At 49.8% G+C, this 22528-nt stretch overlaps 1 protein-coding gene across 4 annotated transcripts in view; it reads left to right on the forward strand.

Annotated features, from left to right (window-relative positions):
- CKAP2 (cytoskeleton associated protein 2) overlaps positions 1 to 22528 on the forward strand; it is a 106375-nt gene that overhangs the window by 43846 nt on the left and 40001 nt on the right. For all 4 annotated transcript variants that reach the window (XM_030200432.1, XM_030200431.1, XM_030200430.1 and 1 more), the window contains exons 4-5: positions 8566 to 8776; positions 9880 to 10050. In XM_030200432.1, the coding sequence (XP_030056292.1) occupies positions 8566 to 8776; positions 9880 to 10050 (382 nt within the window). The remainder of the gene's footprint in view (positions 1 to 8565; positions 8777 to 9879; positions 10051 to 22528) is intronic.

Below are 22528 nucleotides of genomic sequence, written 5' to 3' on the forward strand. Positions count from 1 at the left end.
GCATTCCCTTCCCCGTGGTCTCTGTGGATGAGCCGAGGCTGAGATGCTCAAGGTCCTCGACTATCCATCACCACCTAGAGAGTCTTCCATGGTACCGTTGCACAATGTCCTCAAAGAGACACTGCTTCGGAACTGGCTGAAGCCCTTATCTAACCCCACCATCCCCAAGAAAGCGGAGTCCCAATACAGGATCCACTCTGACCCAGAGTTGATGCGGCCCCAATTGCCTCATGACTCGGCGGGCGTGGACTCTGCTCTCAAGAGAGCACGGAGTTCGAGGGATACCGCCTCGGCGCCCCGGGGCGGGAGTCTCGCACTCTGGACTCGTTTGGGAGGAAGGCCTACCAGTCTTCCATGCTCGTGACCCGCATCCAGTCATACCAGCTCTACACGAGCATTCACATGCGGAACAATGTGAAGCAACTGGCGGACTTGGACGATAAGCTCCCTCCGGAGCAGTCCAGGCCCTTTCAGGAGGTGGTCAGGCAGCTGAAGGCATGCAGAAAGTTCCTGTCCAGGGGTATCTATGACACCTGTGATGTGGCATCTCGAGCTGCGGCCCAAGGTATAGTGATGCGCAGACTCTCCTTGCTGCGTGCCTCTGACCTGGACAACTGCACCTAGCAACGACTGGCGGATGTCCCTTGCCGGGGGGATAACATCTTTGGCGAGGAGGTCGAGCAGTTGGTGGACCAACTACACCAGCGGAAACCGCTCTTGACAAGCTCTCCCACCGGGCGCCTTCAGCATCCACCTCAGCAGGTGGACGGTTTTCCTGGGCCAGGCAGGCTGCGCCCTACGCCTACAACAAGCGTAGGTACAACCAGCCGGCCCGAAGGCCTCCTCAGGCACAGGGACAGTCCCAGCGCGCTCGTTCCCATCAACAGCGTGCACCTAAGCAGCCCCCTGCGCCTCCACAGCAAAAGCCAGGGACGGGCTTTTGACTGGATCCATGGGAACATAGCCGCCATCAAAGTGTCCGTACCGGACGACCTGCCGGTCGGGGGGAGGTTGAAAGTTTTTCACCAAAGGTGGCCTCTGATAACCTCCGACCAGTGGGTTCTCCAAATAGTGCGGTGCGGATACACCCTGAATTTGGCCTCCACTCCACCATATTGCCCACCGGGAGCCCAATCCTTCAGCTCCCATCACAGGCAGGTACTTGCAGAGGAACTCTCCGCCCTTCTCAGCGCCAATGCGGTCGAGCCCGTGCCACCCGGGCAGGAAGGGCAGGGATTCTATTCCAGGTACTTCCTTGTGGAAAAGAAAACAGGGGGGATGCGCCCCATCCTAGACCTGAGAGGCCTGAACAACTACCTGGTCAAAGAGAAGTTCAGGATGCTTTCCTTGGGCACCCTTCTACCCATGATTCAGAAAAACAATTGGCTATGTTCCCTGGATTTAAAGGACGCTTACACTCACATCCCGATACTGCCAGCTCACAGACAGTATCTCAGATTCCGTCTGGGGACATGGCACTTTCAGTATTGTGTGCTGCCCTGTGGGCTCGCCTCTGCACCACGGGTGTTCAAGAAGTGTCTCGTGGAGGTGGCGGCTTACCTACGCAAGCTGGGAGTGCACGTGTTCCCGTACCTCGACGATTGGCTGGTCAAGAGCACCTCAGAGGCAGGAGCTCTTCGGTCCATGCGGTGCACTATCCACCTTCTGGAGCTGCTGTGGTTTGTGCTAAATTACCCGAAGTCCCATCTCCAGCCAGTCCAATCTCTGGAATTCATAGGAGCGCTGCTGAATTCTCAGACGGCTCAGGCCTTCCTCCCCGAAGCAAGGGCGCAGAACCTTCTATCCCTTGCCTCTCAGACCAGAGCGTCTCAGCAGGTCACAGCTCGGCAGATGTTGAGACTCCTGGGTCATATGGCCTCTACGGTTCATGTGACTCCCATGGCTCGCCTCCACATGAGACCTGCTCAATGGACCCTAGCTTCCCAGTGGTGTCAAGCTACTGGGAATCTAGAAGATGTCATCCGCCTGTCCATCAGTTGCCGCAATTCGCTGCACTGGTGGACCATTCGGACCAATTTGACCCTGGGTCGCACATTCCAAATTCCACAGCCTACGAAAGTGCTGACGACGGATGCATCTCGCCGGGGGTGGGGAGCTCATGTCGATGGACTCCACACCCAGGGTCTGTGGTCCCTCCAGGAACAGGATCTTCAGATCAACCTCCTGGAGCTCCGAGCGGTCTGGAACGCGCTGACGGCCTTCAGAGATCGGCTGTTTTACCAAATCATCCAAATTCGGACAGACAATCAGGTTGCAATGTATTACATCAACAAGCAGGGGGGCACCGGATCTCGCCCCCTGTGTCAGGAAGCCGTAGGGATGTGGCATTGGGGTCGCCAGTTCGGCATGCTTCTCCATGCCACATACCTGGCAGGCGTAAACAACAGTCTAGCCGACAGACTGAGCAGAGTCATGCAACCGCACGAGTGGTCGCTCAATTCCAGAGTGGTAAGCAAGATCTTCCGAGAGTGGGGCACTCCCTCAGTAGATCTTTTCGCCTCTCAGACCAACCACAAGCTGCCTCTGTTCTGTTCCAGACTACAGGCACACGGCAGATTAGCGTTGGATGCCTTTCTCCTCCATTGGGGGACCGGCCTCCTGTATGCTTATCCTCCCATACCTTTGGTGGGGAAGACCTTACTGAAGCTCAAGCAAGACCACGGCACCATGATTCTGATAGCACCTTTTTGGCCCCGTCAGATCTGGTTCCCTCTACTTCTGGAGTTGTCCTCCGAAGAACCGTGGAGATTGGAGTGTTTTCCGACTCTCATTTCGCAGAACGACGGAGCGCTTCTGCACCCCAACCTTCAGTCTCTGGCTCTCACGGCCTGGATGTTGAGGGCGTAGACTTTGCTTCGTTGGGTCTGTCTGAGGGTGTCTCCCGGGTCTTGCTTGCCTCTAGAAAGGATTCCACTAAAAAGAGTTACTTTTTCAAGTGGAGGAGGTTTGTCGTCTGGTGTGAGAGCAAGGCCCTAGAACCTCGTTCTTGTCCTGCACAGAACCTGCTTGAATACCTTCTGCACTTATCAGAGTCTGGTCTCAAGACCAACTCAGTAAGGAATCACCTCAGTGCGATTAGTGCCTATCATCATCGTGTAGAGGGTAAAGCCATCTCTGGAGAGCCTTTAGTCATTCGATTCATGAGAGGCTTGCTTTTGTCAAGGCCCTCAGTCAAGCCTCCTGCAGTGTCATGGGATCTCAACGTCGTCCTCACCCAGCTGATGAAACCTCCTTTTGAGCCACTGAATTCTTGCCATCTGAAGTACTTGACCTGGAAAGTCATTTTCTTGGTGGCAGTTACTTCAGCTCGTAGAGTCAGTGAGCTTCAAGCCCTGGTAGCTCATGCTCCTTATACCAAATTTCATCATAACTGGGTAGTACTCCGCACTCACCCTAAGTTCCTGCCAAAGGTGGTGTCGGAGTTCCATCTTAACCAGTCAATTGTCTTGCCAACATTCTTCCCCAGACCACATACCCGCCCTGCTGAACGTCAGTTGCACACATTGGACTGCAAGCGAGCGTTGGCTTTTTATCTGGAGCGGACACAGCCCCACAGACAGTCCGCCCAATTGTTTATTTCTTTCGACCCCAATAGGAAAGGGGTCGCTGTCGGGAAACGCACCATCTCCAATTGGCTAGCAGATTGCATTTCCTTCACTTACGCCCAGGCTAGGCTGACTCTTGAGGGTCATGTCACGGCTCATAGTGTTAGAGCCATGGCAGTGTCAGTGGCCCACTTGAAGTCAGCCACTATTGAAGAGATTTGCAAGGCTGTGACGTGGTCATCTGTCCACACATTCACATCACATTACTGCCTGCAGCAGGATACCCGACGCGACAGTCGGTTCGGGCAGTCAGTGCTGCAGAATCTGTTTGGGGTTTGAATCCAACTCCACCCTCCAGGACCCGATTTTATTCTGTTCAGGCGGCACTCTCAGTTAGTTGCTCTTCGTAGGTCAATTTCTGTTATGCCCTCGCCGTTGCGATGTTAAATTGACCTGGGTTCTTGTTTTGAGTGAGCCTGAGAGCTAGGGATACCCCAGTCGTGAGAACAAGCAGCCTGCTTGTCCTCGGAGAAAGCGAATGATACATACCTGTAGCAGGTGTTCTCCAAGGACAGCAGGTTGATTGTTCTCACCTACCCTCCCTCCTCCCCTTTGGAGTTGCATTTTACTCATTCCTTTGCTTGTCATTCAACTGAGCGGGAACGGTCGCACATGGGCGGGAAGACGGCCGCGCATGCGCGGTGGGCGTGCCCTCCGTGCGGGACCGCCCGCGAAGTTTTGTTCCGGTTGGTGGGGGCTGCCGTGGACGTCAACCCCAGTCGTGAGAACAATCAGCCTGCTGTCCTCGGAGAACACCTGCTACAGGTATGTATCATTCGCTTTAAATGTGGGTGTCGGCAATCTTTCCCAGTCACAGGAAGTTCCTCAGATTCTGAATAGGGAAATGCCACTACCAGTATTCCATTCTGTCATTTGGCCTCACGCCAGCTCCCAGGGTATTCACCAAGTGTTTAGCAGTGTTTGCAATGTGTTTGTGCAAACTGGGAGTATATGTGTTTCTCGATCTGTATGATTGGCTGGTCAAGTGCATATTGTAGAAGGGAGTGACAGTCAATGCACTTAACTATTCGGGTGTTGGAACTGCTACGGTTGGTGATAAACTACCCCAAGTCCCAACTTCTCCCGGTTCAGCGATTGGTGTACACAGGAACCTTGCTCAGTACATTGTAGGCTCGGGCTTTTCTTCCCCAAGCAAGAGCAGAGGCCTTGATAAACACTCGTTTCACAAATCTGAAGCAGCAAGGTCACAGCTCGGCAAATGTTAAGATTACTGGACCACATAGCCTCGACATTGCATGTAACTCCCATGGCATGTCTCCATTTGAGAGAGGCCAAGTGGTCTCAGGCAGCTGGGAATCTAGCAGATGTAAATCAGATTCCTTCAGAGTTGACTCATGCCCTTCTCTGGAATTTGACTGTGGGACTGTCATTCCAAATTCCACTTCCTTGGAAGGTGTTAAGGATGCATTTAACTTGCGATGCTGAGCTCATGTAGATGGACTTCACACCCAGGGTACTTGGTCAGCTCAGGAAACAGCTTACTATATCTTCTTGCGCTTGGGGCCATTTGGAACACTCTGAAGGCTTTCAGTAAGCTCTCTTGAGTAGGGACTGTCCTTCCCCTTGTTTAAAATTGTACAGCGCTGTGTAACCCTAGCAGCGCTATAGAAATGCTAAGTAGTAGTAGAGATCAGCTACAGAACCAAATTATTCTCGTTCAAATGGACAACCAGGTTGCAGTGTTCTGTGTGAACAAAAGGGGGGGTATAGGATCTTACCCCTTGTGGCAGTAGGCCTTTCTTCACGGAATGGTCCTCTGAGCCACATACCTAGCAGGAAAGGACAACTACCGGTCGGACAGACTGAGCAGGGTTTGCAACCACATGAGTGGTCTTTCAACATGGGCATAGCCCACAAGATATTCTGAGAGCGGGGCACACCCTTGGTGGATCTTTTTGTTACTCATTTCAACATATCACACGACAGATTAGCGTTAGATTCCTCCTCCTCCATTGGATAAAGGTCTTCTGTATGTGTGTCCTCCAATACCTCTCATAGAGAAAACTTTGCTGAAACTTGAGCAAGACCAGGTAGCTATGATCCTAATTGCCCCTTACTGGCCAAGGCAGGTCTGGTTTCTTCTTCTGGAGTTGTCCTCCAAGGATCCATTGAGATTGGCCCTTACAGCTTGGATGTTGAGTGTTGAATCCTTAGATTTGATGGAGGGTGTCTCTTGCATCTTGCTGTTTTCCAGGAAAGACTCCACTAAGTGTTACTCATTTAAGTGGAGGAAGTTTGCCATTTGGTGTGAGGGCAAGACCTTAGATCCCCTCACTTGTCCTACACAAAAACTGCTTGAATACCTCCTGCACCTGAGACCTGGTTTGAAAACTAACTCTGTAAGGGTTCATCTTGGGTCAGTTGGTACCATCTCCATGTAGGAGGTAAGCCCATCTCTGTACAGCCTTTAGCTGTTAATGTCATGAAATGTTTGCTGCTGAGAGAGCCCCCTGTGAAACCTCCAACTGTCATGGGATCTCAACATTGTCCTCACCCACATAAGCTCCTTTTGAGCCACTTGATTTTTGTTATCTGAAGTATTTGACCTGGAAAGTTGTTTTTTTTGGTGGTGATCACTTCATCTCACAGAATCAGTGAGCTTCAGGCCCTAGTAGTTGAGAAAATAAGTTCCACCATAGTAGAGTAGTTCTCCGCATGCACCATAAGTTCCTTCCTAAGGCAGTGTTGGAGTACCATTTTAGTCAGTCGTTCTGCTAACATTTTTTTCCAAAACCACATGCCCCTGCTGGCAAAAGGTGTACTGCATACCTCAGATTGTAAGTAAGCTTTGGCCTTTTATCTGGAGCAGACTAAAGCCCATAGATGGTCCACCCAGCTTTTTGTTTCTTTTGATCCAAACCAGATGGGGGTAAATTGGCAAGCAAACAACTTCTAATTGACTAGCAGATTGCATTTCCTTCACTTAAGCCCAGCCTGGGCGGACTCTAGAGGGTCATTAAAGCTTATAATATCAGGGCCATGGTGATGTCAGTAGCCCAACTGAGATCGGCCTCCATAGAGGAGATTTGCAAAGTTGCGATGTCTTCTGCCCACACATTCACATCTCATTGCTGCCTTGAGCAGGATAATCCGAAGTGACAGCTAGTTCTGTCAGGCGGTCCTGAAGAATTTGTTCAGTGTCTATAATCCAGTCCACCACCAACCAGGTTGCAGTGTTCTATGTGAACAAAGCTGTGGTATAGGATCTTACCCCTTGTGTCAGGAGGCAGTGGGGGTGTGGCAGTAGGCCTTTCTTCACAGAATGGTCTTCCGAGCCACATACCTAGCAGGACAGGACAACTACCTGGCGGACAGACTGAGTAGGGTTTGCAACCACATGAGTGGTCTCTCAACGTGGGCCTAGTTTTCTTTTGTTCCAGGCTGCACCTTCACAACTAGACTGGTTAATTGAATTCGAGCCTCAACATTTTGGATCCCTGTTATCCTAGCATTGTTTTCGGTGAGCCTGGTAGCTAGGGATTCTCTGCTATGAGAATACAACTTGTCCTTGGAGAAAGCAAAGTTACTGTAGCAGATGTTTGCTGATGACAGAAGGCCAAGTATTTTACATGATTGAGGGACCTGTAGGAGTGTCCCTGTGTTTGTACTTCGAGTGGAAATGTACCACCGTATGCACGGTGAAATGCTGCTAGAAACTTCTACAATCTAGGGATTTTAATTGGTTCCTGTATTTAAATATCTTCCTTCTGTTTGTGAACCAATGAAGGACGACACTTTTTTTTTCTCTTTTTTTTTTAGTTTTAAAGTGGTATAATGTTTAACACCTAATCATTATACTATATACAATGCGATATCCATTCTATTGATCCTACTTATCTTTGTCTTTTTTATATATTTGTCTTTTCACTACCGGTGTCATAGGAGCAGAAACGCCATGTTGTAAGATATCGTGATCAGCCAAAAGTTGCTTGGCCCCCTGATGAAGGAAAGAAATATCACGATTGACTATTATTGATTATTATATTCATAATCCACTATATAGAAGCGGAGTTTTTCAAGACCGAGGATTATAACGGAGGCCAAGGAATGCTGCGTTTGAGCACATTAAGCACAGTAACGCCATGCAAGGACTGATGAGGTCTTTTTCTCCGCTTCGAGTTTAATATAGAAGAAAAAAGACAAATATATAAAAAAGACAAAGATAAGTAGGATCAATAGAATGGATACCGCATAGTATATAGTATAATGATTAAGTGTTCAAAAATATTCAGCTCACTATTGCTATTATGGTGAAAGTTTTTTTGCTGAAATTGTGTCCAATAAGATTTTTTTTATAATGGTTAACACAGCATTTAAACAAAATACACAGCAATAGAAAAACCATACATACAGCTGTGTTGTAGATTTATGCCTGTCATTGAAATTGACAATACAAAAATTAAACCACTTAAATTTAAAAGGAAGGAGACTATTAAGCCCAATGAAGCAAACCACTGCAGATCTCCGCAGCAATGTGTGCTGTGTTTTTTCCTTTTTTCTATCCGTGCATACTTAATGTCAGATAACTTGCATGCTGGTAGTTTATTGCATCAGGAGTAAGGGAGGGGGTGTTTTTGTTTTGTTTTTTTTAGCATGTGCATTAGAATTTTGTGCGATGAAACTTAAGTATATTGTTTAATGCACATCTTATTGAGCCCTAAATTGAGAACCCTAACACTAGCCAAGGTGTTCAATTTATGGAGAGTAAGGTTTATGCATCACAGCACCACAACTATCAAATGCTCATATATGAAGTTTGGAAAGTTAGTCTAAGAATGTGAAGAGGTTTAGAATTTGCAGTCACTCAGGGATTTAAGTTTAATATTTTAGCTTTTTTTTCCCTTTCTTTCCTCTCCCCCCCCCCCCCCCCCCCCCCCCCCCCCCCCCACCCCCCCATTTATTTATTTATTACATGTAGGGCTCGTATAGCTCAATGGAGAGTTTCAAAAGGAAGGGTGATAAAAAGGCCCCCTGTACAAGCACCAGAGGTAGCTCAACCCAAGGAAGAGGTGCCAAAAGAACCACCAGTTCAGCCCTTCTGGATCACCCTACTTGAGGAGGATGAGCAAGGGCTATTCACAGAAAAAGTTAATAAGACAATTGCGGAATGCATTAAGCTGATTGACCAGGTATAATTTACCCACTGTTTACATAAGCAGATACAGTAGATGTGTGTCATTTCTGAATCACTATTATGTATACTGTCAAGATTTGAAAACTTTGTGTAGGACTTAGATTGGATGACAAAATGCATGTCATATATCCACACAGCTGTCCCATGCCCATCAATAATTTTTCTTATCCTGCCAGATCACTTCAGATGTGTGAGTTATATTCTCTTGCCAGCAGGTGAAGACACTACTGCTTTCCTAATAGCTGTTCGCAAGTTATCAAATTTAACTGTTTGCAGGGCTTCAGTAAAGAGATCTCTCTTCTCTCTGGCTGAAACTGGAGCAAAAGCCAGTAGCTCCTAGGTAACTTCAAACTCCAGGCCAATCGGAGCCCAGAACAAAAACATCTGAAAATAGCTAGCCACATCACCGCAGGCATTTCCTCTTTGTGCTGCTTATCTGCAATAGCTTAAAGCATAACATACACCTCCTGCTGGCCAAACTAGAGAAATACATTGCAGGAAAATATCAAAACAATTATCACAGGCTTTTAAAAAACCCACTGTCTTGTTACAATTATACAGACTCTATATTCTCTCTGAGTACTTGTGCTCCTCACTCCAGGCCTCAGAGGTGTGCCGCTAGGTCTTGGTGGCCACCAGCACCAGAGGTCTCAACCCTTTTGGAATGAATGAGATATTTTTCTTTTGTGTGTGGTTTGCCTCCATTAGGCTGTTCTACTTTGGTTTTATGTACATATAATGGTTTTTATATTTTCATGATTTTGTAATAAACTTAATTGCTTGTCTCCTGTCAGTTTGTAGTTTTCTATCAGTCCCAACCATGTTCTTCCTCAGGAAGTGAGTCGGAGGGGGGGGGGGGGGGGGGGGGGGGGGGGGGGCAGGATGCCAGGGGCACCATCTCACCATTCACCTCATGCAGCAGATTGCTTAGGCTGCCCCTACGTTAATCAGCTTGGATTTGGAGAAATCTCTATATTGTGATGCATTTTTCTCCTTGCTGGAAGAGTGTATATGTTTTTTGGAGGGGTGGGGGGAGGATTTCCTCTGCATGACCACATTGTATGCATGGTTATGTCCTTGTTCTTTCCTGCTTTCCAGGGATGTCCACAGGAAGAGGTACTTGCCACCTTGGAAAATCTGGTTCAGAGTGTTCCGGATGCAAAAAAACTTGCTAAATACTGGGTGTGTCGTGCACGTCTGGAGCAACAAACTGGTTCCATTGAGAATGTGATTTCAATTTGTGAGAGAGCAGTTCAGGCAGGTGCTCAGGTGAGGCTCTCATCTTTACTTTTGTGAACTTTAGACAGAATATCATCCTTTTTAGGATAATGCATCAAATATTTTAACCAGTAATAAAGCAGCTTTAACAGTGTCTAAAATAGTTTATTGGATGTTTAGACAATCCCATTTTGCCATTAAATATTTTAAATCTTTCCAAGTTAAAACATGAGGATTTTGTCCTAACAACTTCTGATGCATTTTCAGTTAGTTTTGGAGTTTAATACTATATGGTACATACCTATCCTCCTAATAGGCAGAAGAGTGTACTCATTTCCCAGGAGGTGTTTGACCACCTTAAAGTTGTCAGCATAACTAGTTAAGCTGTTTGGTTTCTCCCTAAAACCTAGGCCCATATCTGCAACATTCTACAGTTTGAACAAAGTAACTGGAACAGACCTGCTAATTTCTGTAACAGTGCAAACAATGTGCTTATTGCCTCATTCTCCATTTCATTGCTTTATTAAAAATAATTTAAAAAACCTAAACATGTGAAAATTCAAATCAAAAAGTTTCTTCTGCAGAAGCATGGTATTTATAAAAACCCATTAAACTGAAGGAGACCTGTCACAAAATGCCTAGAGTCCACCTGGGGGAGTTAACCCTGCGGCCATATAAAGGATCTGTCCCAACACTTCTCGGGTCAACTACCACCTTTGCACGTGCTCTACACTGGCATAACCCTTCCCACCTGCCTGCTGGGTCCCACTTGCCTCTGGGCTAGTCTCCCACTCTCAGGTTATTCTCTGGTGATTACTAGGACACTGGAACCACACTCTCAGGGGTCCCACAGTTCCCAGAAATCACCCACAGACCAAAACACAAACCACCAGGATTCTTAGTCCAATAAACTAAAAATGTATTGTCAGGAAATTGAACACTGAACCATATAAAACAGATGGAGAAGTAACAGGCAATAACAGTTTTATAATTGATCCATATTCAGTTACCTATCTAAGTAGTATCTGGGAAGTTTAGGAAATATAGCTTCTCACAGTTTATGAAATGTAACTGCTCACAGGGCCTCAGTAAAGAGGTCTTTCTCTCTCTACTTCCAAACTGAGACTAAAAAATTACCTCACAGCTTAGGTAGGAAAAAGGAAACTGCCAGTTCTGTAACAACTTTAGATACAAAAGACAGTCACATCTGCTGGCCAAAAAGGGACATGCACTTCCTAAAATAATGCAGGTCATAGGCTTGGAAATCCACAGTTTCACCACAAAGACCCTATTGTAAAATGATAAAGCTAGTCTTCATCTTGGGACATTTCTTCTTTCTTTTATGGTTTCCGGCATTTAAGTACAATAAAATAAAAAGAATGCCAGCTTGTAAATGCTAATGTGCATTAAATAGTCATACTGAATTTTGCACACTAAAAGCAGACTGGAAAAGACTAGTCTATGGGTCATTCCATGCCAAGTGGTCTAAAAATAAAAAAAAAACTTCCCACCATCATGTTCTCCAATTTTGTTCAAATTTTATCTGTTGTGCGAGTCAGGTGTTAAACGAAGTTTCCCAAAATTTGAGGTCTCTAACTGCAATAGTTGCAGATCTAGACCCCCTTTTCTGAAAGGTTGTCAGTCCATGAGCGTGCGACATTTACCAAAATGCCATTTTTGGGGTCTAATAAAATCCAAACACATTTAGAAGAATGGCTAAAAAATTCAAATCCTGTACAGTTTTTGATGCTAATTCCGATGAAATACATTTTAACTTATGGATGCAAAATCCAGTCAAACAAGTTGACTCAAAGTGTGCATCAAAATCGGTCGCAACTCATCTTTCTATATAAAAGGCAAAACCAACGTTCTATGAAGCCTCCAGCCGGAAGTGTGAAGGGGGCGAGATATCCGGTTTCCCTATGAGTGTCTGCCCCGCCCTCTCTGTAACACAATCAGTGAAGGAAAACAGCAGAGCACGAAATCAAATCGCTGGCTCTGTAACAGTGAAGGACTCAGAGGGGAGAGAGGCCAGAGGGTAGGGACACAAACACTCCCACATGCACACTGAAGAAAACATTGCTAGCCCCCGTTTCATTTGCATCAGAAATGGGGCTTTTTTACTAGTCGGAACATATTTGGACCAATATTCAGACCGCAACAACTTCCATGCAAACAAAGATACGGACTTGAAATTTTGAACAAGCATTCCTTGTCATCAAGCAGATGAATCCATTATGAGTGGGTTGTGTCCATCAACCAGCAGGAGGAGATAGCACTGAAAAACCATAGTGCCTCATGGCCAGCTAGCTCCATCTGCCTCTTCAGTATTCTCTATCTCCCCAGCAGGGTGGGTGCAGCTTGTTCAAGCTCCTTCAGAAATCTGCCTGGGGTGGCTCCTGTGCTGTTGCCAGTTGTAGCAGGGGTGTTGTGGCTGATGGTGCCCACTTTAAAGGCACATAGGTACGCCCTTTCCCTGCCTTACCCGGCCCCCGATGTGGATGTAGACACACAGGCAAGCCCTGTCCCTGTCTTTGCCCACGCTGTGGATGCAGGCACATAGGTTCGCCCTTTCACTGCCTTTCCCACGCTACTGATCCTCCGGCATGGAAAAAGTTGCCTCTTGCGCTGTTGCCTCTAACTTTCCTCACAGCGTCAACAACAACAAAAAAAAGTCGCTTTGCGCTGTAGCGCTGCGATCCAAGAAAAGACGTTTCCTTCACTTTGTGCAGCGGATCGGAGCTCTGTCGACTCGATCCGGAGAGGTAAGAGCATTTTGAAGCTCCTCCGGGGTGGGCCCGCGTTCGGGGCGATTTTGGCGCAAACTGCCATTTTGAATTTCCCGCCGTTTTCGGCTATGGCTGCGGAGGTTGTAAAGCGCTGTTCCCGTTGTGGCAAGCACAGATCAGCAGCAGGACTCTGTAAATCGTGCTCTTCTGATGTCAGAGCCGGCCTGAGCGAGGTTTCTTCCCGCTCTGTAGAGCTGGCAGCGGGCGCCATTTTGTAACAGCATGGCGCAACCCCCACTGAGGCGGAGGGGTGTGAGCCTGGAGGGGAGCCTCGAATAGAGGCTAATATGAGAGCCATTTCCCCTGGACTGGAACCGGGAGGCCAGGGTGAGCCATTCTCCCCTGAATTTGTTTTACTGCTGCATAAAGCATTTATGTTAAAAAGAGCTCTCCCGCAGGGGTCTCAATCGGCCCGGCTGCCTGTGTCCCCTCCAGTAGAGCCCGGCCTTGAATTACCGTCAGGTGCGTTTTCCCCTGACAGATGGCCGCAGGACAAGCGCAGAAGGGTGGATTCCCCTTCAGAGAGTGGCGCACCCCCGTTACCCCCCCCCCCCCCCCCCCCCCCCCCCCCCCGGTGGTCGGGATGTGAGGAATCTTAGGGGTCTGGAGAGCCAGAGGAAGGTGCAGGAATGCCACTGGATCCGGATGATCCTTCCGCGGTGAGGTTTTCCACCATGATGAGCTGCCAGCGCTGATTTCTACTGTGCTGCAGGCCCTCTCTATCGAAGATCCTGCGAGTGCTGAAGTCTCCTCTGCTAATCAGAGGATGACAAGTACTAAGAAGCCTGCTTGAGCCTTTCCTTTGCATGACTCCATCCAAGAGCTTATTTCAGCTCAATGGGCTGACTCCGAGGAGCCTTTGAAAGTTGCCAGGGCTATGGGGCAATTATACCCTCTAAGTGAGGAGAATTTGGCGCGCCTAGCTGTGCCTAAAGTGGATGCCCTAGTCACAGTTGTGACAAAGAGAACTACCCTCTCGGTTGAAGGAGGAGTTGCCCTGAAGGACATGCAGGACCGACGCCTTGAATCAGCCATAAAGCGGTCCTTTGAGATTTCAGGCCTGTCCTTACGGGCGTCTGCATGCAGCTGTTACGCTGCCCGAGCCTGCCTTGCTTACAACAGGCAGTGGAACAGCCCGGAGATGGAGTGGAGCCCCTTGCGGAGGTGGCACCGCGGATGGAGTCGGCCTTGTCTTTCTTGGCTGGTGCCCTTTATAATCTGGTCAGAGCTTCGGCTAAACAGATGGCTGTGGTGGTGGCGGCTCGCCGCCTGTTGTGGCTACAGCATTGGGCGGCCGACATGGCCTCTAAGCAAAGGTTGGTGAAGTTGCCCTTTCGAGGCCTTCTCCTATTTGGTGAGGAGCTGGAGAACATTGTTAAAGGCATGGGGGATGCTAAACCCCAGCGCTTACTACTACTACTACTACTACTGTTTAGCATTTCTATAGCGCTACAAGGCATATACAGCGCTGCACAAACATAGAAGAAAGACAGTCCCTGCTCAAAGAGCTTACAATCTAATAGACAAAAAATAAATAAAGTAAGCAAATCAAATCAATTAATGTGAACGGGAAGGAAGAGAGGAAATCTTGGCCGTTGCCTTCCTCCAAGGGTCAGGCGGTTCCCTCCTCTTACAGACCTCGCTTCAGAGAAACTCGAAGGTACTGCCCGGGGCGTTCTGCTGGGTTCACGTCTCGTGCCCGTTTTCAGCAGAGGAACTCCTTTCGCTCGGACAAGCGTTCTGCAGCAGCTGGCTCAAGGCCTGGAGTTCAAGGGCAACCCTCTTAATGATGGTGCGCCGGCCCTCTCCTCGCTCCCTGTTATAGAAGAACGACTTTCCCTCTTTCACGAGGAGTGGGCCAAGATTTCCTCAGATCAGTGGGTCTTGGACCTGATCAGAGATGGCTACAGAATAGAATTCAGTGCCTCGATAAGAGATGTTTGTGGAGTCCCGATGCGGTTCTGCCGCCAAACGGGCGGCGGTAGAGGAGACCTTACAAGGCTTGATTCACCTATGGGCGGTGTGCCCGGTGCCTCCGGCCGAGCTTGGCTCTGGCCATTACTCCATTTACTTTGTGGTACTGCGAAAAGGAGGGTCTTTTCGGCCAATTCTAGACTTAAAAGAAGTCAACAAGTCTCTGAGAGTGCGGCATTTTCACATGGAAACCCTGCGCTCCGTCATTGTGGCGGTACAGCCAGGAGAGTTTCTCACGTCTCTGGACCTGAAAGAAGCTTACTTGCACATACCAATTTGGCCCCCGCACCAGAGGTTTCTGCGTTTTGCGGTGATGGGAAAACATTTCCAGTTTTGGGCCTTGCCTTTTGGCCTCGCCACAGCTCCCCGAACCTTTTCAAAGGTAATGGTGGTAGTAGCTGCCTTTCTCAGGCAAGATGGTATCTGGGTTCACCCGTACCTAAACGACTGGCTCATCAGAGCAGACTCTGCAGAAGAGAGTCATCATGTTACAGCCAGAGTGGTCTCAGTACTGCAATCTCTGGGCTGGGTCGTCAATATAGCCAAAAGTCACCTGACCCCATCTCAATCTGTAGAATATTTGGGGGTCCAGTTCGACACAGCCTCGGGGTATGTATACCTACCCGAGCAAAGGCGGTGCAAGCTTCAGAAGCAGGTCCGTCTGCTCCTGAGGATGCCTCACCTGCGAGCTTGGGTCATTGTCCAGCTGTTGGGGTCGATGACGGCCACCTTAGAAGTGGTGCCATGGGCGAGAGCGCACCTGAGACCTCTGCAGTGTTCCCTGCTTCAACGATGGTCTCCAATATCTCAGGATTATCAATGCAGACTCACTTGGCTCCCTGCGGCCCGACTCAGTATAGAGTGATGGCTTTCAGACAGCATGCTGCGGCGAGGAATGCCGCTAGTGCTCCCCAATTGGTGCCTGGTGGTAACAGATGCCAGCCTGAAGGGCTGGGGTGCACATTGCCGGGGAAGGCATGCCGAGGGTGTCTGGACACCTGAGGAGTCAGTGTGGTCCATCAATCGCTTGGAGTTGAAAGCGATATTTCAGGCGCTTCTGGCCTTTCAATTGACCCTGGAAGGATTGGCTGTCAGAGTTCTGTCGGACAACACGACAGCGGTGTCCTACATAAATCGACAAGGAAGGCGGCACTCAGTGTCAAGCACTGGCCGCAGAGGCCGCTCAGATATGCCACTGGGCCGAACTACATCTGCAGTTTCTGTCAGCAGCTCACATTGCCGGTCACAGCAACGTGCAAGCCGATTATCTAAGCAGGAATCAAATCGACCCAGCGGAGTGGGAACTTGCAGACGAAGTATTTCTGCAGATCTGTGCCAAATGGGGGACAACCGTAGCGGATCTTATGGACTCAAGTGCGAATGCCAAAGTCCCGCGCTTTTACAGCAGACGGAGAGATCCTCGTTCGGCGGGGTTGGATGCCCTGGCTCAACCCTGGCCTCAGGGCCTCCTGTATGTGTTCCCTCCGTGGCCCTTGATAGGGCGAGTTCTCCTGTGGATTCGGCTACATCCAGGATAGGTGGTTCTCATCGCCCCGGATTGGCCCAGGAGGCGGACCTGCGGCGGATGCTGGTGGAGGCTCCCTGGCCGTTACCTCTGGTACCGAATCTGTTGTCACAGGGACCGGTAAAAATGGAGGGCACCTGCCGCTTTGGTCTTACGGCATGGCTATTGAGAGGGCTCAATTGAGAGATAAGGGCTATTCTAGTAAACTCATTTCCACTCTCCTACAGGCCCGCAAGTGTTCCATTTCCGTGGCTTATGCCAGGATTTGACGCCAATTTGAGGCTTGGTGCGCTTCTAAAGTGATCACACCCATGCGGGCTTCTGTCTCGCCGATACTTGACTTTTTGCAGGATGGTTTACAAAAAGGCTTGGCCTATAATTCCCGCCCGTGCGTGACCGTTCCCGCTCAGTCTTTTCTTTTCCGCGCTGGAGAGAGCCGTGTTCGTTTCTCTCTCTCTGTCAGCCCCGGAAACCGGACCGCGCCTTAGACGCGAGTTTTCTTCGTTTGTTTTTTCTTCGTTTGTTTTTTCTTTTGTTCTGTTGTCATTAAAAAAAAAAAAAAAAAGAAAAAAACTTTTTTACTCCCCTCATACTTTTAGCGGGGGGAACCTCGTTGTGGTCGATTTATTTTTCGGGTGTGCTTTTTACCGCCACCATCGACGACTTTGACTTCGCCGACGTGATTTTTCCGTCGATCTCCTCGAAGGTCCAGAGTGGATTTAAGAAGTGTGGTCGGTGCGGCCGGCATATCTTGCAGACCGACACTCGCGCTTGGTGCCTCCAGTGCCTCGGGCCGGAGCACGATACCAAGACGTGCACCTTGTGTCTCGGTTTACGGAAACGGACACAGGTGGCGAGGCCGAGGGGGATCTACCTCCTCCTCTTCTGTACCGCCGAGCACCGATGACGGGCACCGGAAGAAGGCTAAAAAGCCCCGTTATCGGTCGCCCATGGCGCATGTGGCTACCAGCGGCTCCAGAGATGACTCGACGCTGAGGAAGCAGCAGCGCCGGGAGGAGCGTTCCCCCTCGGTGGTAGAGGTATCGCTACGTCAGGGCACGAGCACTTCGGTGCCGTCTTCTGGACCCGAGCAGATTCTGGCACCGGCACCTCCACCGGCCCCCTCGCCTTTCCCGACAGCGGGCCTTGACGAGTGCCTCTGAGCCATCCTTCCGGGGATCCTGGAAGGGCTGATGCGCCAGGCCATTGATGGAGGCGCCGGCGTGCTCTAGCCCGGTGCCGAGGCCTTCGACGCCGCTTGCGGTGCCGGTCTCGACCGCCACGCAGGTGGAGTCCCCGTCGACGTTGATGGAGGGAGCTTCATCCCCGCCGGTGCGGGAGTCCACCGCTCGACGACGCCACCGAGAACTCGGTGCCTCGAAGTCGAGCCGGGCCCGGTTGAGGTCTGAGCTCAATTGCGAGGTTCAATTGACCTGGGTTCTTGTTTTGAGTGAGCCTGAGAGCTAGGGATTCCCCAGTCGTGAGAACAAGCAGCCTGCTTGTCCTCGGAGAAAGCGAATGATACATACCTGTAGCAGGTGTTCTCCGAGGACAGCAGGCTGATTGTTCTCACCTACCCTCCCTCCTCCGCTTGGAGTTGCGTTTACTCATTAATTTGCTTGCCATTCAACTGAGCGGGAACGGTCGCGCACGGGCGGGAAGACGGCCGCGCATGCGCGGTGGGCGTGCCCTGCGTGCGGGACCGCCCGCGAAGTTTTGTTCCGGTTGGTGGGGGCTGCCGTGGACGTCAACCCAGTCGTGAGAACAATCAGCCTGCTGTCCTCGGAGAACACCTGCTACAGGTATGTATCATTCGCTTTCAGCACTGCGTGCATGCGTCTGGTAGAGCTAAACAAATGCTAATAATAATAACCTGACCAAATATGTAAAATCTCGCACCAAGCAGGAGAGGTCTTTGTGCTAGAGTGAGAATAACCTGGATCCTACAATGTTCACATTTCATTCTGCACTTTGGTACATTTTACCATTTGCGCTGACAGTGCCAACTTTGAAGAGATCCTGCAGGGTGGTTATAGATGCTGGTTAGTTGCAAATCTGGCAGTATTATGTCCAGCACAAGCATCATGCTTGTTCAAAATTTCAAGTCCATATATTTGTTTGCATGGAAGTTGTTGCGGTCTGAATATTGGTCCAAATATGTTCCGATGAGTTGCGACCAATTTTGAAGCACACTTTGAGTCAACTTGTTTGACTGGATTTTGTATCCACAATGTTAAAATGTATTTCATCGGAATTAGCATCAAAAACTGTACAGGATTTGAGTTTTTTTAGCCATTCTTATAAATGTTTTTGGATTTTATTAGTCCCCAAAAATGGCATTTTGGTAAATGTTGCGCGCTCATGGACTGACAACCTTTCAGAAAAGGGGGTCTAGATCTGCAATTATTGCAGTTAGAGACCTCAAGTTTTGGGAAACTTCGTTTAACACTTGACTCGCGCAACAGATAAAATTTGAACAAAATTGGAGAACATGATGGTGGGAAGGTTTAGACCGCTTGGCATGGAATGACCCCTATTCAACTTACAAAAAATAAGAATCAGATTGGTCTTTCTCCGAGGACAAGCAGGCTGATATTCTCATGTGTGGGTGACGTCACGTCGGTCCCCGGAGGATTTTCAGCAAAAAATTTCTAGAAGTCTCTTCTGGAGCGTGGCGTTCGTACTGCGCATGCGTGCACGTAGTTTGCCGCCCGTCGCGCAATCACGCTCCTCAGTTTCTTCTTTTCCGCGTCTGAGGAGACACGGAGTTCTTTTGAGCGCTTCGCGTTTTTTCTACCTCTCGGAGTGAAGTTTCTTCTCTTTCTTCGGAAGAGCGTTTAATTTGTTCTATAGGAGAAAAAAATTTTTTTTTTACCTTATTTTCTAGTTTTTTTGCCTTTTTGATAAGTTTCCTTTATTTTTCGTTGTGACCGCTATTAGGCCGCTCAGTCGGGTTTTTTCTTTGTGTCTATTTTTCTGACACAATCGCATCTTTTGATTTCGCAAAGGCTATTTTCCCCACCATGTCATCGAAGACGCCCAGCGGCTTCAAACCATGCGCCCGCTGCAACCGGACCATCTCTGGTAATGATCCGCTCTCCTGGTGCCTTCAGTGTCTTGGGCCCGACCATCGCCCGTAGAGCTGTAAGTTGAGTCTTCAGATGAAGAAGCGCACCCAGCTCTCGAGGGAAGCTTAGAGAGAGAAGCTTTTTGGGTCCGGTACCACGGCGTTGACATCGAGGGCTGCGTTGGCGTCGGGAGACCGGGTAAAGGCTGCCAAAAGACCGATGCATGCTGGGAGTAGTGATACATTGAGTGGGTCTCCACCCGCCTCGGCGCCTCCTGCTTTGCAGGCCCCCCGGGACCAACCTGTCTCGGACCTGCCCCGAGGAGACGTGTGGATTCCACGTCTTCCTCACCGGTACCAAGGAGTCTCGATGACGGGCATCTGGCGAAGGTCAAGAAGCACCGTCATCGTTCTCCTTCTCGACATGGTACCGGGAGCTCCGGGTCGTCGAAGCATTCGGCACCCGAGAAGCGTCGACGCCGAGAGGATCGCTCTCCCTCTGTGATGGAGGTGTCGGCGCGACGGTCGTCTGGCAGTCCGGTACCGGCTCCCCAAACCCTGCAGATTCTGCCTCCGAAGCCCACACTGGCACCGCAGCCTTCCTTGACAGCTTCTCTTGATGAGTGCATCAAGGCTGTTTCCCAATTTTATGGAAGCAGTGCTGCACCAATTGCGTCCGGTACCGGCTCCCCAAACCCTGCAGATTCTGCCTCCGAAGCCCACACTGGCACCGCAGCCTTCCTTGACAGCTTCTCTTGATGAGTGCATCAAGGCTGTTTCCTAATTTTATGGAAGCAGTGCTGCACCAATTGCGTCCGGCACCGTTAGTGCCGGATGCTCCTGCGGCACCTAGCCTTTTCCCTGTGGTGAGGTCGCCTTCTCCGGCACCGCTTGTGGTACCGGAGTCGGCAGCCACCCGGGTCGACTCTCCATTGTCGTTGGTGGAGGAAGCTTCACTGGAGTCTTTAAGGGAGTCGACTTCTCGACACCGTCATTGAAGTCGTACTTCCTCGTCGAGACAGGCTCGGATCCGGGCTGCTCTTTCTGAGCTTTTGGCCCTATCTGATGATGATGACAGGCCTGGACTTTTCTCTGCCAAGGACTCTCTATGTCTTCCATCTGATTCAACTCCCTCACCTCAGAAGCAGCTCTCCCCTCTGGAAAGTTAAGTCTTTCTCCTCTTTTGTGCGGGAAATGTCTAAGGCTATTCCTTTCCCTGTGGAGACTGTGGATGAGCCCAGGGCTAAGATGCTCGAGGTCCTGGATTATCCATCTCCACCTAAGTCTTCCACCACAGTTCCTTTTCATGATACACTCAAGGAAGTGCTGATGAGGAATTGGGGGAAGCCTCTTTCATGCCCAACTGTTCCGAAAAAGGCTGAGTCCCAGTACCAGATCCACAGAGAAACCAGTTTCGTCCGGCCTCTGTTGCCTCATGATTCTGCGGTGGTGGATTCTGCTCTCAGAAGGGCCAAAAGTTCTAGGAACTTTGCCTCGGCGCCCCCGGGTTGGGAACACAGAACTTTGGACTCTTTGGGGAGGAAGGCGTATCAGGCTGGCATGCTCGCGTCCAAAATTCAATCATACCAGCTCTACATGAGCATTCATTTGCGGAACTCAGTGAGGCAGCTTGAGAGCTTGGTTGATGCGCTCCTGCCGGAGCAGGCTGAGCCTTTTCGCCAGGTGGTCAGGCAGCAGAAGGCGTGTCGCAAATTCCTGTCTAGGGGTATTTACGACACTTGTGATGTGACATCCAGATTCTCTGCTATGGGTATAGTGATGCGCAGACTCTTATGGCTGCGTGCCTCTAACCTGGAGGAACGAACTCAGCAGAAGATTGCGGATATCCCTTGCTGGGGGGGGGGGGGGGGGGGGGGGGGGAATCATCTTTTTGGTGAGAAAGTTGAAGAGCTGATCATCTCTATCAGCGTGATAACGCTATGGACTCTCTCTCCCGCCGGGCGCCTTCTGCATCTAGGAAATTTTTAGAGGGAAATCAGGTGCTCCCTACGCCTCTAGGGGCCGTAGGTACACCCCTACTTCCCGGCAGCCGGTTCAGGCTCAGCCCCAGTGCGCTCGTTCTCGTCAACAGCGTGCGCCAAAGTAGGCCCCTGCAGCTCCCCAGCAAAAACCAGGGACAGGCTTTTGACTGGCTCCAGTTGAGCATAGCCTCACTACTAGTATCCGTGCCGGACGACTTACCAGTAGGAGGGAGGTTAAAAATTTTTCAGCAAAGGTGGCCTCTTATAACCTCCAACCAGTGGGTTCTTCAAATAGTCCGGTTAGGGATACACCCTCAATCTGGAATCCAAACCTTTAAATTCCCACCGAGAGCTCAATCTTTCCGCTCTCAGCACAGGCAAGTACTTGCAGAGGAACTCTCCACCCTTCTCAGCGCCATTGCGGTCAAGCCCGTTCCACCAGGGCAGGAAGGGCTGGGATTCTATTCCAGGTACTTGTGCAAAAGAAAACAGGGGGATGCGTCCCATCCTAGACCTATGGGGCCTGAACAAATATCTGGTCCGAGAAAAGTTCAGGATGATTTCCCTGGGCACCCTTCTTCCCATGAATCAGGAAAACGATTGGCTATGCTCTCTGGACTTAAAGGATGCTTACACTCACATCTCGATACTTCCAGCTCACCGGAAGTTTGTAATCAATTACCCAAAGTCCCATCTAATGCCAGTTCAAAAATTGGAATTCATAGGGTCTCTGTTGTGCGCAAAGACAGCTTGTGCCTATCTTCCCGAGACAAGAGCGGACAACCTTCTGTCTCTGGTCTCCAGGGTTCAAGCGTCTCAGCAGATCACTGCTCGGCAGATGTTGAGACTGCTAAGGCACATGGCTTCCACGGTTCATGTAACTCCCATGGCACGCCTACACATGAGATCAGCTCAGTGGACCCTAGCTTCCCAGTGGTTTCAAGCTACAGGGGATCTAGAGGATGTGATCCAGCTGTCCACCGACTTTCGGAATTCCCTTCAGTGGTGGACAGTTCGGTCCAATCTGGTTTTGGGGCGCCCGTTCCAAATCCCTCAGCCACAAAAAGTGCTGATGACGGATGCATCCCTCCTAGGGTGGGGAGCGCATGTAGATGGGCTTCATACTCAAGGAGCTTGGTCCCTTCAGGAAAAGCGTATTCAGATCAACCTCCTGGAGTTGCGAGTGATCTGG

Source organism: Microcaecilia unicolor, chromosome 4 (assembly GCF_901765095.1).
Source record: "Microcaecilia unicolor chromosome 4, aMicUni1.1, whole genome shotgun sequence".
Lineage (NCBI taxonomy): Eukaryota > Metazoa > Chordata > Amphibia > Gymnophiona > Siphonopidae > Microcaecilia > Microcaecilia unicolor.